The 17,501-nt window shown below is 49.3% G+C and overlaps 1 protein-coding gene across 1 annotated transcript; it reads right to left on the bottom strand.

Moving 5' to 3' along the window:
- Positions 1 to 13,023: 13,023 nt before the first annotated feature.
- LOC311235072 (putative endonuclease 4) lies at positions 13,024 to 16,446 on the bottom strand. The gene is made up of 7 exons (XM_084322416.1): positions 16,114 to 16,446; positions 15,735 to 15,944; positions 15,147 to 15,329; positions 14,691 to 14,822; positions 14,471 to 14,575; positions 13,826 to 13,955; positions 13,024 to 13,369 (listed from the first exon to the last, which is right to left on the bottom strand). Exons 1-7 carry the CDS (start codon positions 16,292 to 16,294, stop codon positions 13,309 to 13,311), a joined length of 1,002 nt encoding a protein of 333 aa, XP_084178542.1. The 5' UTR covers positions 16,295 to 16,446; the 3' UTR covers positions 13,024 to 13,308.
- Positions 16,447 to 17,501: the final 1,055 nt, after the last annotated feature.

Here is a 17,501-nt window from a genome sequence, read left to right as displayed (position 1 = left end):
TACAGTACAAATAATTCTGGGCAGGGTTGTTCCGACAAGGTAGAACGGACCGCCCCAGACTTCATCCACGCCGAAACAAAGTCGTCATAAATCAGTTGTACAATGTTTTTCTTCTTTTCCCGGTTAGTTCGAGAGTCGATTCAAACGTGCACTCAAGTGCTATTTTATTCGAAGAGACTCCCCCTCCCAGTAAGGCCATTAGGAAGTTGGATATTCGCATAACGTCGAATAACTGTGCCGTTTAGTTACAGCTCCTTCAGTCAATCCTGTTTTGCAGTCAGGGCCACTCAGTTTTGGAACACCCTACCAACTGAAATAAGATACTGTGATACCTGGCTATTAAAACAAATCAAACATGTGATCACTTTTAATCAGTTCACTGTGTATTTTATTTTGTTATTGCTTTTACTATTATGTTGAATTGTGTTGTAAATATTGTGTTTTACTTTTACTGCTTCTGTTTTAGGTGTATGGTTTTATAACATCTTGCCAAAAGGACTACAGTTGTGAATTAGCCAGCTGGCTAAAACTGGCATTTACAGTAATGTTGATTGATGTGTACTGTCCTTTTTAAATAAACTGAAACTGAAACTGAAACTGAAAAACATACGAATCTGGGAGACATTCGCAAATTGTCTAACTGGAGATATCTGGAAGTATTTACAAGAAGTCGTATAATTAGCTGTGCGGCTTCGAGGGCTGCAGTGGAAAGTATTCACAGTGTAATGTAATGACAGGGGGGAAGGCGGAACGAGCGCGTCCTGGACATGAGCTCAGAAAACATGTGCGCATCCAGTTAACACCGCACATCTTTAGTGCATTAGAGAGCGAGAGAGCGAGAGAGTGAGGAGAGCCACTGCATCCCATAATATGATTATCCGTGTGTCTTTTCCCCTTACATGCCTCTCGCAGAAACCAACCAACGTGTCTAGGAAACGCAGGAATGTGTGTAGTCTGGTGCCCTCGACAGGTCCTGGCACCGCTGGTATTGAGCGGCCATCTGGTAATCGGAAGGTTCCCGGTTCGATTCCCAGTTTTCCCGCTCCTCCCGGGCAGCGTGTCGAAGTGTCCTTGAGCAAGACACTTAACCCCTAATTGCTCCCGATGAGCAGGTCGGCACCTTGCATGGTTGCCTCCGCCGTCGGTGTGTGAATGTGTGAGTGAATGAGTGAATGTGAGGAACAGAATTGTAAAGCGCTTTGGATAAAAGTGCTATAATGCACCATTTACCATTAGATCACCAGTTCCCCTTCTGACGCCAGGAGCCCGTTCATATAAATATAGTAGGGCCGGCAGCCTCTCTGGCCAAACTCCCACACGCCCATCCATCCATATCTTCCATGTACCAGGGCCAGGCTCCACCAAGGGGCAGACTCACATAGACTGGACAGTCAGGCATTTCCTGTGGGCGTGGCCAGAGACACAGACATTCCTGGGCCAGGCACCTCCACTTCCTGTCTCCGTTCACACCCCGCTGAAAGGAGCGTTTCCTGAACCTCCCTTCTTAAGACTAAGTGCTTCTGCTTCTTACGGTGTAGGCAGCTCAACCACCTGTACGCATGCTGTTCTACACCTTCAGATCCACAAAACCTTATAGAATTGAGGGAGGAATTACTGTGTTTGGACTGTCTAGAGACTCTAGAGAAGGACGACCTATTTGTAATTATTTTCACAGCATCGCCCAGTGAATGTCTATTAGCAAGGTCAATAAAAACAAAAAACAAAGGGGTTTCATTCTCCACACCATCTGATCATAGCTAGGGTTTCTAGGCTCCACTACTACTACTACTACTAGTGTTACTACTACTACTGCTACTACGGTGGTGTAGTGGTTAACACTGTCCCCTCACAGCTAGAAGGTCCTGGGTTCGATTCCCGCTTGGGGACCAGGTTGCCGTGTTGCCAGTTACCCAGGTGGGGTATCTCCCGGGCCTTTGTGTGGAGTTTGCATGTTCTCCCCATGCTTGCAAGGGTATTCCCTCCTGATAAGATAAACCCAATGGAAAAACATGCACAACAGATCGCTAACGCTGTCGCGTCCCTGACGAAGACGGACAGGAGCACTCGGGATTGGTCCCCGGGCGCGGCGCACGCTGCAGCCCTCGTCAGCTCCCAGCTGCCCTTGGGGGGGAAGGACGACGGGATGGGAGGTGCAGAGAACATTTCATTCAGCGACTCGGTGCATGTGTTCCTGTGGGTCGCCCATCGCATGCGCGTGTTAAAATCTGCATGACAAATAAAGACTTCTTCTTCTACTACTACTACTACTGCTGCTATTAGTACTACTGCTACTACTACTACTGTTGTGAAGGGCCAGATTAAACCGAATATATATATTTATTTATATATATATATTTAATTGTATTTGTATATTCTCTAATATTCCCTGATATCCCTTGTATATTCCTTGTACAATATGCATTGAATATCCATTCTAGCCTACTGAACATCCCATAATAGTCTCCATTCTACTATTGGTCGAGACCTTGGTGCCAGGCTGCCATACCCCTCAGACCCAGTTCAAACGTACCGCTCCACATGTACGAACAAGTCCTAGTTCCGCGTAGGAATCTGACTACCGCACCACTAATGGGACTATTTGTTCATAGTGCGTATATATACTGCGCTACTAAAGTAGGACTTCCCTTTCAGTCCAGTTTCTTACCCTCCAATAGAGTCACAGACGTAAAGCCTCCCCGCGACGCCACGTGTGGGAGTAAGGCCAAGTTCGCCTACCATCGGTATTGAGACATCGTGTATATTAATATTTGAATAGTCATATTTGGCACTATATCGTCGAGTTGGACGTAGTCTATTAAGCTAATAATAGTCTGTTAATATATAGTGCTTCGTGCGGTGAGAATACTACCGTAGTCAGTACCCCATCGTTTCGGGCAGAGAACTGGCTGCTTACCCAGGGTGGTTGACCCCACGTGAAGCTGCACCCGAGGAGCCCCAGAGCCGACGAGCGAGTGGACCTGTATACCTGTATATACAGCCCACCTTCCCAGGCACGGATTATGCTTTGTATACTTTGATTATTCCATGGATAAAGACCCCCGACACTGCCGTGTGTTGGAAACCCCCCCCCTGGAGAGGACGCAAGGTGAGGAGACGCTCTGCAAGACGAGGTCGCTTCACGTCTCTCCTCCGTGGACCGGATGACGCCGGCCCACAAAGAGTCCACCTGCTTTCATCTGTGGTCCAAGGATCGCCGGCGCATTGAACGGCACTACAGTGGGTTCACCTGGGATACCCTTGGCCGGATGAGGCAGCCGGATTCTACCCCCCCCCCCCTTCCTACTCCTGTCGGCTTACAAGCGACCGGATTAACCCCCTCTAGTGTGTCCAGTATATAATCATTAAAGTATCATTGCTGTTATTCCTTAAACTATTCCAGGTCGTATATGTACCACCTGCGCCTTCAGAGATTGGACATTCTCTATTGATATACCGACGAGTACTCTTGCCATAAAAGTGCATACTAATTTCCATTCATAAATGTGATTGATTTGATTAAGTGCTTGCTCTACACACCATCGCTGTGTAGAAATAAAGACCTATTTCTAATTCGTACATTTGTGTTGGATCCGTTTCATCTACGTGACAGTGTTCATCATAATATATTTATGCCGTGTACTGGGTGGCCGAATATTAAGTACAAAGGTAGTGGTAGTAAGTATCATATCTAGTAATACAGTCAGGGAATTGTACCCCTCAATTACAATTGGTCCTTCGAGCCGGAGGGTAATCAGTGTAATATTAATATAGTGTTATTAATATTGAAATGGCCTATGATGAACACTCCACGAAACGATCCTCCTAACCAACGCCCGCAGCGCGAACGACGGCTCCCTCAGTACTTAGAGGCTTACGCTGTCAGTCAACAACCTAGTCTTCTACTAACAGTAAACGCGGTAAAACTAGAAAGTAAAAGTATGTCTAACCCCAACGCCCAGACTACCCCGACCATAGAGGCCCCTACGGGCTCTAATGTAACTGACCAAGTTCACGGTGGGGACCAGTGGGAACCAGACATGACTTCACACCCCGCCAGTACTGAAGAAGTAGTCCCCGATGAGTCCCGGGAGGAATACAACGCTACCGAGAGAGAACTCGGCACGGAAGAAGACGGGGAGAGCACCGTGGAGATAGAGCTCCAAGGCTCCGCAAGGAGTACCCCGAGGGAAGGCTCCCCTATACAACCGCCTTCTCCCAGCGAGGCAGAGAGGACCCTACAGCAGGCCTTCCTCATCAGCCTGAACGCCGCTGCTGAACGCGACCGACTGCAGATCCAGCAGCGGAGCGAAGAAGAGCATATACGTCTAGAACTAAGACGCATTCAGAGAGAAGAGAATGTGGCCCGAGACCGAGCAGACAGCCAGCGAGCAGCTGCTGGTGCTCTACGGGACGCAGAGCGCGACAGACAGCAAGCGCAACTAATAGAACAGCTGATCAGACGGACAACACCCTCTCCCTCCGCCAGAGGCTCCAGGAACTCGTCTAGACACACCTCCAGGGCGGCATCCCCTAGCCGAGTAAACAACCCTGAACTTGACCAACAGACGAGGTCTATACCCCCCACAGACCACCTCCCCCCACCGGTCCAAGCGAGACCTAGCAACCGGGAAGGAGCAGCATATCCTGTGGAGAGGCTAAACCAGAGACTACAAGCACTGGATGACCTAACTGAAGACGAAGAGGAAGAGGAGGAGAACCACGCCCGATGACAGCACAGTACTCTACCGGACCAGGAGGTCCGGTACAGCCCAGGCTATACTCCCGCGGAGCTGCGCTACAGACCCCCGACTCTATACACGGGTGAGCACGACGCACGACCCGCACCGAGGAACAGCACCTGGACAAGCGGGCCATGGTACACTGCCGGTACCAGCCCATACCAAGGAGCGGGAGGAGACTCGCCTAGGAGGCCTCTCCCCCAACGCTCGCCGATGTATCCACAGTCAGCGTCATACATTGGCACGCCTATGGTACCCGACTTCACCCAAGAGAACCGGGCCCAGTATACAGAACTCCGCATGTGTCTGGAGACCATGTTGGTGGATGTATTGGATGAACGCCACAAATACGCCATCCTACTGAAGCACTTAAAGGTACCCCGCGCACATAATATAGCGCTCGCCTACGCGACTTCCACCACCCCATACACAGCAGCGCTGGTAGCATTGGACCAGAGGTATGGGCGCATATGGGATTACGTGATCCAGGAGATCCGACACATCGACCGCTTACCCCCAGCAATAGACAATCGAGCACTGGACGACCTGTCCATCAGAGTGCAGTCCCTGGTAGGGATGTTGGGAGCGCAGAGAGAAAAGGGGAGGCATGAACTTTACGCCAACTCAAATGTGGAAAGGATCTTGGAGAAGCTGCCGCCCGCTCGACAGGAGCGTTTTAGGCGACAGAGAGATCACCGAGATCCGAATGGCCCCGAACCGAACCTCCTCGATCTAGCAGACTTCCTGGCGAGAGAAGTCAGCAGCCTACGGCTAGATACATTCGGACGGAGCACCCCTGGCTCCAGAGAAGGAACCAGACGACTAAATGATGGAAGAAGATCGGTGACTGTGATGCACCAATCGGAGTCAGTACCGAGCAGCAGGAGCCACAGTACCCCCTCCAGAACGGAGAAGTGGAAGATAGTGTGCCCCTACTGTGAGAAAGAACACTGGCTAGCGCAATGTGACTCCTTCCCCAAGCTGAACGCGGAGGAAGCAAGTCAATGGATAAAGTCCAACAAGCGCTGTTTTCGTTGTGCGCGCTCACACATGGCAGCCGAATGCCGCTTAAAGAAAAGGTGCACCAAGTGCGATGGAGCCCATCTGGACATACTTCACGACAGTAACAGACGGCGCCCTTCACCCGCACCATCCAGCCGCAAAGCGAGCGTCATGTACATCGATCCCGCCAGCAGCAGTGGAGCCCGAGTACTCCTAAACGTAGTGCGCGTGACACTAAGCTACCAGAATAAAGTCCTGGACACTTACGCCGTCCTCGATGACGGGTCAGAGAAGACCCTTCTGCTCGCCTCCGCTGCGGCCCAGCTAGGGCTGCGGGGAAGCGAAACCCAAATGACAATTCGGACAATAAGACGAGATTTGAAGACGATAAAGGGCGAGAATGTCTCATTCTCTATCGCAGCAAGCGGCCAGCCTGAGTGACGGTACCAGATTACAGACGCTTTCACCAGCCAAGAAATAGGACTGTCGCGGTACACATACCCCGTCGCCAAGCTGATAGAGAAATATGCACATCTGCGCAAGTTACCGATCCCGCTCATAGACAATGCTATGCCGACCCTGTTGATAGGCTCCGACCATGCAGACCTCATTGTCCCGATAGACCGGGTTCATACCGGACCCCGAGGCTGTCCTGCAGCAGTCGAGACCCGCTTAGGATGGACTCTCCAAGGCCCGCTCGCCAAATCTCTCAACCGAAGTACAGCCACTAGATGTCTCCACTCCCGAGTCACAGAGGGAGAAACCGCACTCCTGCAACACGTAGAGCGGCTATGGACCTTGGAACAAATGCCCTTTAAGAACGGAAAGAAAGACATTCGCTCTAAAGATGACATTTACGCCATTCACCTCCTCGAGACAGGGACCAAGAGAGTCCCGGTCAACGGCGTGTTGAGATACGCCACGCCACTCCTGCGGCGAGAAGGAATGCCTACTTTCCACGCCAAGACAGACGCCACAGAACGGTACCTGCTGAACACGGAGCGGCGCTTAGCCAAGAACCCCGCCCAAGAGAGTGTATACCGCGCTGAGATTGAGAAGCTCATCACAGCGGGACACGTCACAAAGATGGACATTAAAGAGGCTGACCAGACCAATGAATCGTGGTACGTGCCTCACCACAAGGTCCATCACAACGGTAAAGACCGCATAGTATTTAACTGCAGCTACCAGATCGGATCCCAAAATCTGAACAAAGAGTTACTGCCCGGTCCCACACTCGGCCCCTCCCTACTCGGCGTTCTACTCCGCTTCCGCCAGGAAAAGGTGGCCATCAGCGGGGACATTAAAGGAATGTTCCTGCAGGTGAGATTAGTAGAGGCGGACAAGCCCCTGTTACGGTTCCTATGGAGAGAGAAGCCAGGAGATGAGCACCCAGCCATCTACCAATGGGAAGTCCTCCCCTTCGGAACGACGTGCAGCCCCTGCTGTGCTACATTTGCACTACAGAAACATGTAGCAGAGGACCCAGCAGCGGACGAAGAGGTCCGACACAGCGTAAAGAACAGCTTCTACGTAGACAACTGTCTACAAAGCCTTTCAACCCAGGAAGAAGCCGAGGCTCTCCTGATTAAACTCCGCGCCTCATTGATCAAAGGCGGCTTTGATCTCAGGCAGTGGGCCAGCAGCGATCCGCAAGTACTGCGCAGCCTCTCCTCCGAGGACAAGGCAGCCAGCAGCGAGACCTGGATGGCTACAATCCCGGGAGAAGCCCAGGAGATGACCCTGGGATTGGTGTGGCGATTCAAAACCGATTCGCTTCACTACAGACATAAGCCCCTGACTACGGACCAGGGAAGGCCGGCGGCGGCGCCGACCACCAGACGGAGTGTGTACACAACACTCGCCCGACAATATGACCCGCTAGGATGTATTCTACCGTACACCACCAGGGCAAAAATGATTGTACGAGCATTGTGGGACAAGGACCAGGGCTGGGACGACCCCATTCCCGCACACCTTGCATCCACCTGGAGAGAGTGGGAGATGGAGCTCCACTCACTCCCAGGCGTTAATATGCGCCGAAGCTACTTCCCACCCACGGTGAGGCCAGAGACATGTAAAATGGACTTACACGTCTTCAGTGACGCCTCAGAGGTCGCATACGGATCAGTAGCCTACTTGCGGGCCCAAGAAAAGGGGGGAGAGATCTACACAGCATTTGTCCTCGCCCGCTCGAGAATAGCCCCACGCAAGCAACAATCTATCCCACGTCTAGAGCTCTGCGCAGCCCTAGCCGGAGCGCACCTAGCCACGCTCATCCAACGTGAGCTCACCATACCGGTGTCTAGAACAATCCTGTGGTCAGATTCCACGACGGTACTCGCCTGGATCAAATCGGACTCATGCAAGTACAAAGTCTTCGTGGGAGTCAGAGTCACAGAGATTCAAGACTTAACCGAAGAGTTAACCGGAGAAACAGAGTGGCGCTACGTTGATACAAAACAGAACCCAGCTGACGTCATCACCCGGGGGATGCCCCTGGATGACCTCACCCGTCGCAATGTCTACAGTGATGGCCCCGCATTCCTAAGACTCCCGGAAGGACAGTGGCCCATGCCTATCCCGAGGGAAGCAAGTCCAGAGGAGGTGGAAAATAAGAAGTCTGTGTTCTGTGGCTTGAGCACCGTAGCCTCCACCGACCTTAACATAGACGATTGCACGTCCATAGAGAGTGCACAACAAAGAACATTCCTGCGGTACCACCCGGAGTGCAAGTCCCCCGCTGATATGTCAGCAGCTAACTACGAGGAAGCAGAATTGCTTCTACTGCAGCGAGCCCAGAGAGACTCGTTCCCCGATGAATTGGCCTGTCTACAGGGAGGAAAGCCCGTCCCATCCGACAGCAGATTAATTCATCTGGCCCCCGAGAGCGACGCTCATACCCTCATCAGAGTGGGTGGTCGCCTACGCAGAGCCCCCAATCTACCGGATGACATTAAATACCCGATCGTATTGAACAGCCGACACAAGGTCACAGAGCTGATTATAAAGAAATACGATGAGGATGTACATCACGCAGGAGCAGAAAGAGTCTTCGCGGAAATCAGACGTCGTTACTGGATCCTACAAGGAAGAGAGGCGGTACGACGCTTCCAGCGAACATGTCTAGACTGCCGCAAGTGGCGCGCGCAGCCCAGCATACCAAGGATGGCTGACCTTCCTCCATGTCGCCTCCGAATCGGTGACAAGCCATTCCACTCAACGGGTATGGACTGCTTTGGCCCGCTGCACATAAAGAAAGGAAGAGGAACCGAGAAGCGGTGGGGTATTGTATTCAAATGCATGACCACCAGAGCGATACACATCGAGCTTCTCCCGACCATGAGCACAGACTCATTCCTTATGGCCTTCCGTAGATTCACATCACGGAAAGGAAGACCGTCTACCCTATTGTCCGATCATGGGACAAACTTCAAAGGCGGCGAAAGAGAGCTGAGAGAGAGCTTCCAAGCTATGGGCCCAGAACTTAAGACCCACCTCGCTCCAGCACAGGTTGATTTCCAATTCAACCCCCCAAACGCACCCCACTTCGGTGGCACTTGGGAACGAGAAGTGCGCTCCATAAAGACAGCCCTGTACGCAGTACTTGGGGCCCAGACTGTGGCGGAAGAAGTCCTAATGACAGTCCTCACGGAGATTGAGGGAGTACTTAACTCGAAGCCCCTCGGATATGTCTCCAGTGATGTGGCGGATATCGACCCAGTTACCCCCAACACACTCCTGATGGGGCGGCTAGATCCTGCATTACCCCAGACAATGTACCGGCCTGAAGAAGCGAACGGCCGACGAATGTGGAGGTACAGCCAAGTATTAGCCGACAAGTTTTGGAGCAGTTTCCTACTGCACTACCTACCGTCTCTACAGACCCGCCAGAAGTGGGTAAAGGAGAGAGACAATTTGACAGAAGGAACAGTCGTCATGATTATTGATCAATCACTGCCCAGAGCTATGTGGCCGGCCGGCCGCGTAAGCAAAGTGATCACCGGTGCCGACGGCAAGGTCCGAGCAGCTGAAGTGCTCGTCCAGGGTCGCACTTACACCCGTCCCGTGGCGAGGCTCATAGAACTGCCCCGACTCCCAGACACAATCGATGATGACCATGACCCTATAACCCTATGACTTTGTGAAGTTGACTGACCCCTACAGCAAACCCTTATGTGTAAATAGACAACGCGATTAATCTGTCTCTGTTTAACTGATTAGGTCTGGGACCAATCAGGGGGTGGCTGTTGTGAAGGGCCAGATTAAACCGAATATATATATTTATTTATATATATATATTTAATTGTATTTGTATATTCTCTAATATTCCCTGATATCCCTTGTATATTCCTTGTACAATATGCATTGAATATCCATTCTAGCCTACTGAACATCCCATAATAGTCTCCATTCTACTATTGGTCGAGACCTTGGTGCCAGGCTGCCATACCCCTCAGACCCAGTTCAAACGTACCGCTCCACATGTACGAACAAGTCCTAGTTCCGCGTAGGAATCTGACTACCGCACCACTAATGGGACTATTTGTTCATAGTGCGTATATATACTGTGCTACTAAAGTAGGACTTCCCTTTCAGTCCAGTTTCTTACCCTCCAATAGAGTCACAGACATAAAGCCTCCCCGCGACGCCACGTGTGGGAGTAAGGCCAAGTTCGCCTACCATCGGTATTGAGACATCGTGTATATTAATATTTGAATAGTCATATTTGGCACTATATCGTCGAGTTGGACGTAGTCTATTAAGCTAATAATAGTCTGTTAATATATAGTGCTTCGTGCGGTGAGAATACTACCGTAGTCAGTACCCCATCGTTTCGGGCAGAGAACTGGCTGCTTACCCAGGGTGGTTGACCCCACGTGAAGCTGCACCCGAGGAGCCCCAGAGCCGACGAGCGAGTGGACCTGTATACCGGATTATTCTACCGACGACAGCCCGCCTTCCCAGGCACGGATTATGCTTTGTATACTTTGATTATTCCATGGATAAAGACCCCCGACACTGCCGTGTGTTGGAAACCCCCCCCCCTGGAGAGGACGCAAGGTGAGGAGACGCTCTGCAAGACGAGGTCGCTTCACGTCTCTCCTCCGTGGACCGGATGACGCCGGCCCACAAAGAGTCCACCTGCTTTCATCTGTGGTCCAAGGATCGCCGGCGCATTGAACGGCACTACAGTGGGTTCACCTGGGATACCCTTGGCCGGATTCTACCCCCCCCCCCCCCTTCCTACTCCTGTCGGCTTACAAGCGACCGGATTAACCCCCTCTAGTGTGTCCAGTATATAATCATTAAAGTATCATTGCTGTTATTCCTTAAACTATTCCAGGTCGTATATGTACCACCTGCGCCTTCAGAGATTGGACATTCTCTATTGATATACCGACGAGTACTCTTGCCATAAAAGTGCATACTAATTTCCATTCATAAATGTGATTGATTTGATTAAGTGCTTGCTCTACACACCATCGCTGTGTAGAAATAAAGACCTATTTCTAATTCGTACATTTGTGTTGGATCCGTTTCATCTACGTGACAGTGTTCATCATAATATATTTATGCCGTGTACTGGGTGGCCAAATATTAAGTACAAAGGTAGTGGTAGTAAGTATCATATCTAGTAATACAGTCAGGGAATTGTACCCCTCAGTTACAACTACTGCTGCTGCTACTACCACCACTACTATTACAGATTAATGTTAGTCAGAGGCAAGTATCCATGTTGCGTACCACAGGCTGTAAAGCCAACATGTATCATTAGCTCTCACCCCAAACACGTGTAGCATACCATCTCTGCTCTCCCGTTCCAGGCCTTATATCCAATCCATCTTCCTCGGATCCCTCTCCAATCAGACCCGACCCATCCTTTCCTTCTGCATGTTCGGTATCCATGTCTTGAATGCTTCTCACTTCCGTACATGACTCTTCCACATATACAAGGCTCTATATTCCATGCCTCCAATGACGGCATATAGTTCCTTGTAACATGGATTTGTGTGTGTGTGTGTGTGTGTGATGATGTGTTGGGGTAAGTGTTGCTGTCACACACACATAAGTCAACAGCTGCACCAAAGGGTTGGTATCATAGGTTGGTATTCAGCAGCTGGCCTCAGTGTGTGTGTGTGTGTGTGTGTGTGTGTGGGTGCTGAGGAGATGTTAAGTGTTTGTATGTGTATATGTTGAGGGTTGAGGCTTATCTTACTAATGATTGAAGAGGTCATGGTAATGTCGATGACAATGGTGACGGGACAGTAATTTTGCACACAAGGCAACTCGGTTAGACACAGGGGGGCCTTCTTCAACCCCCCCCCCCCCCCCCCAACCTACTTGTGTCACCCAGGGTAACAAGACAGCTGGAAGGTGAGATGTGACATGAGGGTAATATTACCAACAATAACTGCAGTATATTAGGCCCTATAGCTGTAACCTCCGATGATGAAGTAACTGTTGAATGTTATTGACTCTGACAACCTTGTGTCATTGCACATTAGGAGATCATGAATTAATGTTTACACGTCAATGCTTACTGTGATATATATATATACGACTTTAAACTGTTAAACAGTAATACAGAACTATTTTATTGCACTGTAAAAAACTGATTTTATATGTCTGCACTTTGTGTCATTTTATGTATATTCTATTATTTTATTGCACTGCACTATCTTGCTCTTTTTATTATTGTCTATTTAAAACTGAATCAAACCATAAACAAGTTGGCCTGTTAGATCCTAATGTGAAAAACTGTGATTTTATGTCTGCACTTTATGTGCCTGTCTTTTTTTTCTGTTGTGAAGCACTTCGAGCTGCAGTTTCTGTATGAAAGGTGCTATACAAATAAAGTGTATTATTATATCAGTATCAGTTATAGGTTTCTGAAATTGGATTTGGGGTATTACAATATGTATCTCTACTGCCCCCTGTTGGTTGTCTGGATTACAGTGCTAAACACCAACTACAAGACCAATTTAAACTCTTATCAACATATTTATAAAATTGTCCAACTCATCTTCACAAAAGCAAAAGCCATCTCTTTCGGAAAAAACTTGTGTAGCAATACAAAAGAATATAAGAATGAAAACATAGTAAATGTAGAGTTGTATCATCCAGTGCAGTAGGCAATAAGAGTTTGGGGTGTGTTGTGTATCTCTACCGCCCCCTGTTGGTTGACTGTGAAATCGAGTGCTAAACATAAACCACTGAACATAAACCACTGATATAAACTCCATCAACATATTTATTAAAATGTCAACTCATCTTCAAACAGAACCATCTGTTTTAAACAACTTGTGTAGAAATACAAAAAAATAAAATGTACGTTTATAAAAAAATGTAAAAGCATTGCATCATCCAGTGCAGTTTGGCAATAAGTGTGTTCTTCATCAACTCGACTGGTTAAATACAGAGTTTAGAAAAGCTGGTCCCCGACAGACACCTTTGCGTTGGTCATCGGCCGTGTCGACTGTGGTCGCGTGGAAGTCGTCTCTAGAAGATGCATAAAGGCGTTCCCTCTCAGGAGATACAAACATGACCGGCGTGGGCTCACCTTCTATTTCTCCTCACAGAGGGAGTACAGCAGCTCAATCTGCTCCGCGTACTCAAACCCTGGCCTGTGGAAGAAGGGACACGATGACTCATCAACATTCAGCCGATGACAAACGAGTGCGACGTGGTCTCCAAGGGGGCATTTCTAGGTGATATCAAATTAAATGCATTTGGACCGTGACGTCATCTCTCCGGTGTAAAGAAAACAACGTATTTTCTTCTTGAAAGTCGGGGAGTCACTTCGGGTGGGAGGGGGGGACTGAATTCTATTATCTGGAATTTGCTTGTTGGCCAAGCCATGGAATAAAATAATAAAAGTGCTATATCTTTCGAAAATCACAATCACAACTTGTTTCTTTTCATCTATATTTTAGGATAGTAAGATTAAGTTTAGGATTAAGGTAAAGGTTATACTAGGTTTATAAACCACCTTTTTTGGTCAAGTTCCAGCTTTGCCAACAAGTAACCGCCAAGGTAACCAGCAGACTACTAACACCTTGACCTATAACCCCCCCCCTTACCGTCCGGGCGTCTCCAGGATGAGAGGGAGGTCGTCTAGTCTGGGCTCATTGACAATGTCTCGGAAAGCTGGAATTCCGATATGACCCTTCCCGATGTCCTCGTGACGGTCAAGGTGGCAACCCAGTGTACCTGCCAATCACACAGACAGACACAACCGGGACGTGGGCGTGTTCACTAATGTACAAAGCAGGGGTTATGTTCTAATCACATGTTGATGAATCGTCGTTTCTTTTTCTTGTTTTCTGTCCATAGTGAACATACAGGAAAAACAAACAAGATTCGAAAATGTACACACAGTAAATCTTTCATTTGCTCAATTGACCTCACCATATAGTGATACAGTAGAATCTTTTTTTAGACGTGAATCACCTCATAGACCCGCAACGTCACTAACTCACTCATGGTTTAGCCACGCTGCCCCTAGTGGCGGTTCACTGGCGGTTCACTTTGCTTCGCCTCTACACACTTTGTGTCCTTGTTAACCCTTTCACTGCCACCACCACTATAGAAGGTTAACCTTTCACTACCACACTACAGACGGTCTGAATTGTTAACCTTCTATAGTGGTGGTAGTGAAAGCGTTAACCCTTTGTAATGTGGTAGTGAAAGGGTTATAAAGTGCAACAATGAATCCGGCGGTCTACCTTTGGAGTCGTTGAGGTGGAGGGCTTTGAGGTAGTGTAGTCCCACCGTCTGATCGAACTCGTCCAGCATGGCCTTCACCCCTCCCTGTGCGGACAGGTCATATCCTAGGGAGACATCATATTTTCTGTCTAGGAGACTGTCCAACATTTATTGTCGACTACTGTGGATATTTGTGTGTGTGTGTGTGTGGGGGGGGGTCTCTGGGGTTCACTCCCTCACCTGCAGCGAATGCGTGGCAGGTGTCCAGACACACTCCTACTCTGGTCTGGTCTCTCACCCGGTCTATTATGCTCCTTAGCTCAGAGAACTTACCACCCACTGTGTTGCCCTGACCACTCATGTTCTCCAGCACTGAGGGGGGATAAGACAGATAGATGAGATTACTTTATTATCCGTGGGGGTTTGAGTAGTTGTCAGAGAGAGAGAGAGAGAGAGAGAGAGAGAGAGACTACTTATACCAGTTCATCCCATGCACTCATTCCATAAACTAATATTGGCCACTTGTGGATTAGAGATTATCTCCCCTCTCAGCAGGCATTTTCTGGTGAGTGTGGTCGATGGCCCCCGCTATCTTCTCCACACACTGCTGGGTATAGAACGAGAGAGAGAGAGAGAGAGAGAGAGAGAGAGAGAGAGAGAGAGAGAGAGAGAGAGATGTCCGCTCCCCTTCAGTACCTGTGACCACAGCAGGTATTCGCTGGTGAGCGTGGTCGATGGCCCCCGCTATCTTCTCCACACACTGCTGGGTGGTGATGGAGCCCAGGGAGGAGCCGGGGTGGAAGTTGTAGAGGGTGAGGCCCAGGGCTCTGCAGCGGCCCAGCTCCTCCACCAGCAAGGCCTGGCTCTTCTCAAACACGTCTGGACCAAACATGACGCACGGAACACAGGGAGCAGGTTAGAGCCTGGACAACCGGGTAATCGAATGTGACGTCTTGGTCGCAAACAGCGGTGATTGCAATCGACTAGCAGGTGATTATCATTAAGTGATAACCGTGGTCAATGATCTAGGCCACTTCGCCATGTTATATTATGATCATTTACACGTCATGAGAGAGACTATATATTCAAACTTATTATAAAACAGAGGATGGGATGGAGAGAAAGAAGGGTTAATGTGTCGAGACTTTCTGTGGTCGCTTTTCACATAATCAGCATTTTATCCCAACACAATCAACCTGAGTGATCCTCTTGTCAGCTCCCCAAGCCTGATACAAGTGTGTGTCTGTCTGTCTATCTGTCCGTCAACCTCATTATCTCACAAACCCTCTTTAGGAGATCCACAGTTCATCAGGTAGGATCCATGAGGCAGTATGTGTGCAGGGTGGAACCCCTGTGCGGTACACCTCTCCTGAAACTTGGCTGCTGCGGACAGATCCAGGGCAGGCCTCTTCCACGACCTCTGGGAACCCAAAAACAGAGCAAAGCTATGGCCCCCCATCTCCGTGCTAGCCTCCACTGCTTTCCATATCCCGCCTGTGGATGCAGACAAAGGGGAAACTTTGGTGATTACCAAACCATAATAACAACATGTAATCTGATTCGACTGTGGTGTGGGCGGGTGGGTGGGTGCGAGAGAGAGAGAGAGAGAGAGAGAGAGAGAGAGACGCACACACAGAGGTTTAACATGAAAAACATCAGTTACCTTGGATGCCAACGTGAGCTCCAATGAATTTCTTACTCCCACCGTCCTTTCTTGATCTTTTACTTTCACTTCTCTCCTCCTCGCCCCTGTCTTCTTCAGCTTCATCTGCTCCTCCAGCCTCCTCTCCTTTAGTTACCTCCTCCGTACTCCTGACCTTTGCTGCTCTCTTTCTCGGAGCCATGCTGTCTCGGGATTGGGAAATAATAAGCAATGCAAGATTATGTTTATCAATCTGCAGATTCGCCAGGAGTTGATTTCTGCCAGATTTATGGGGGTGCGCCAGGGGAGCTTCTTTCCTCTGTCAAAGCCAGCTCTTTTGTGCCTATTATAATATATATATATGATTCTAGCCCATATGCAGGGATATTGATGTGTGCTGCTGCCCACTGAATCTCAAAAGTTTATGAAGGTCAACAATCCTCCTCCATGCATGGCCCACACTGCTGGTACGTGCTGCTGGCGAGTCTGAATGAGAACGCGTCCACGCAGCTGCAGCGAGTAGGGTCCAGCTGCAGCGCCGGTAATCCTCTCAAGGGGCAAGCCTGTGGCAGCCACAGAGAGAGCGCGCTGATTGGCGGAAAGTACGGACGTTTCTCGAAGTACTCGGAGGTGCATCATGGCGTGATTGTTTAACGTAGCCTCTGTGAGCGAAGACGCTCTTTGATTGCAGCGAAGAAGAAAAAGACGCTCTCCGATTGGCTAACCCTAACTCTAAGCATAACCACGTCGAAAGAATGCCTAGTAAGCATAACCACTTCGAAAGAATGCCAAAGCATAACCACTTCGAAAGAATGCCTAAGCATAAAGGCTCCCACATACTTACTTCCGCAAGCCGCATCCGCGTGTGCGCATGACGTCATTTGTGTAATGGTGCCAATCAGAGCCAGACGCGAAGTCCGTGTGGACGAGCACGCCGACGAGAATTACACAAATTACGTCTCGCGCACCAATGCGCACGCGCGGATGCGGCTTGCGGAAGTAAGTATGTGGGAGCCTTAACCACTTCGAAAGAATGCCTAAGCATAACAGAGAATATATGTACAAGGCGGAAGAGACCCTTCGGAGCTAAACCAATCAGAGAGGGTCTTTTCTTCTTCGCTGTACGCGGCCTAGCCAATCAGAGAGCGTCGTCGGAAACAGAGGCTACGTTAAAAAAATCACGCAGGTGCATGCCATCTAAGAATGAAGTGTGTTATTGGAATGATTGATTGATTGAACATTTTATTAATGTCCGCCTTGTTTCTAACTGGTTATGCGCTTAGGCCCTCTTTCGAAGTCGGTTATGCTTAGAGTTTATCTTTAGAGCAGGGCGATAGACCACCAGCCCTGATTCCAAACTCTAAGCATAACCGACTTCGAAAGAGGGCGACTTCGAAAGAGGGCCTAAG

This window comes from Notolepis coatsorum (genome assembly GCF_963971535.1).
Source record: "Notolepis coatsorum genome assembly, chromosome: 10".
Taxonomy (NCBI): domain Eukaryota; kingdom Metazoa; phylum Chordata; class Actinopteri; order Aulopiformes; family Paralepididae; genus Notolepis; species Notolepis coatsorum.
Note: the sequence above shows the minus strand (reverse complement) of the source record. Positions and strands in the feature narration are given on the sequence as shown.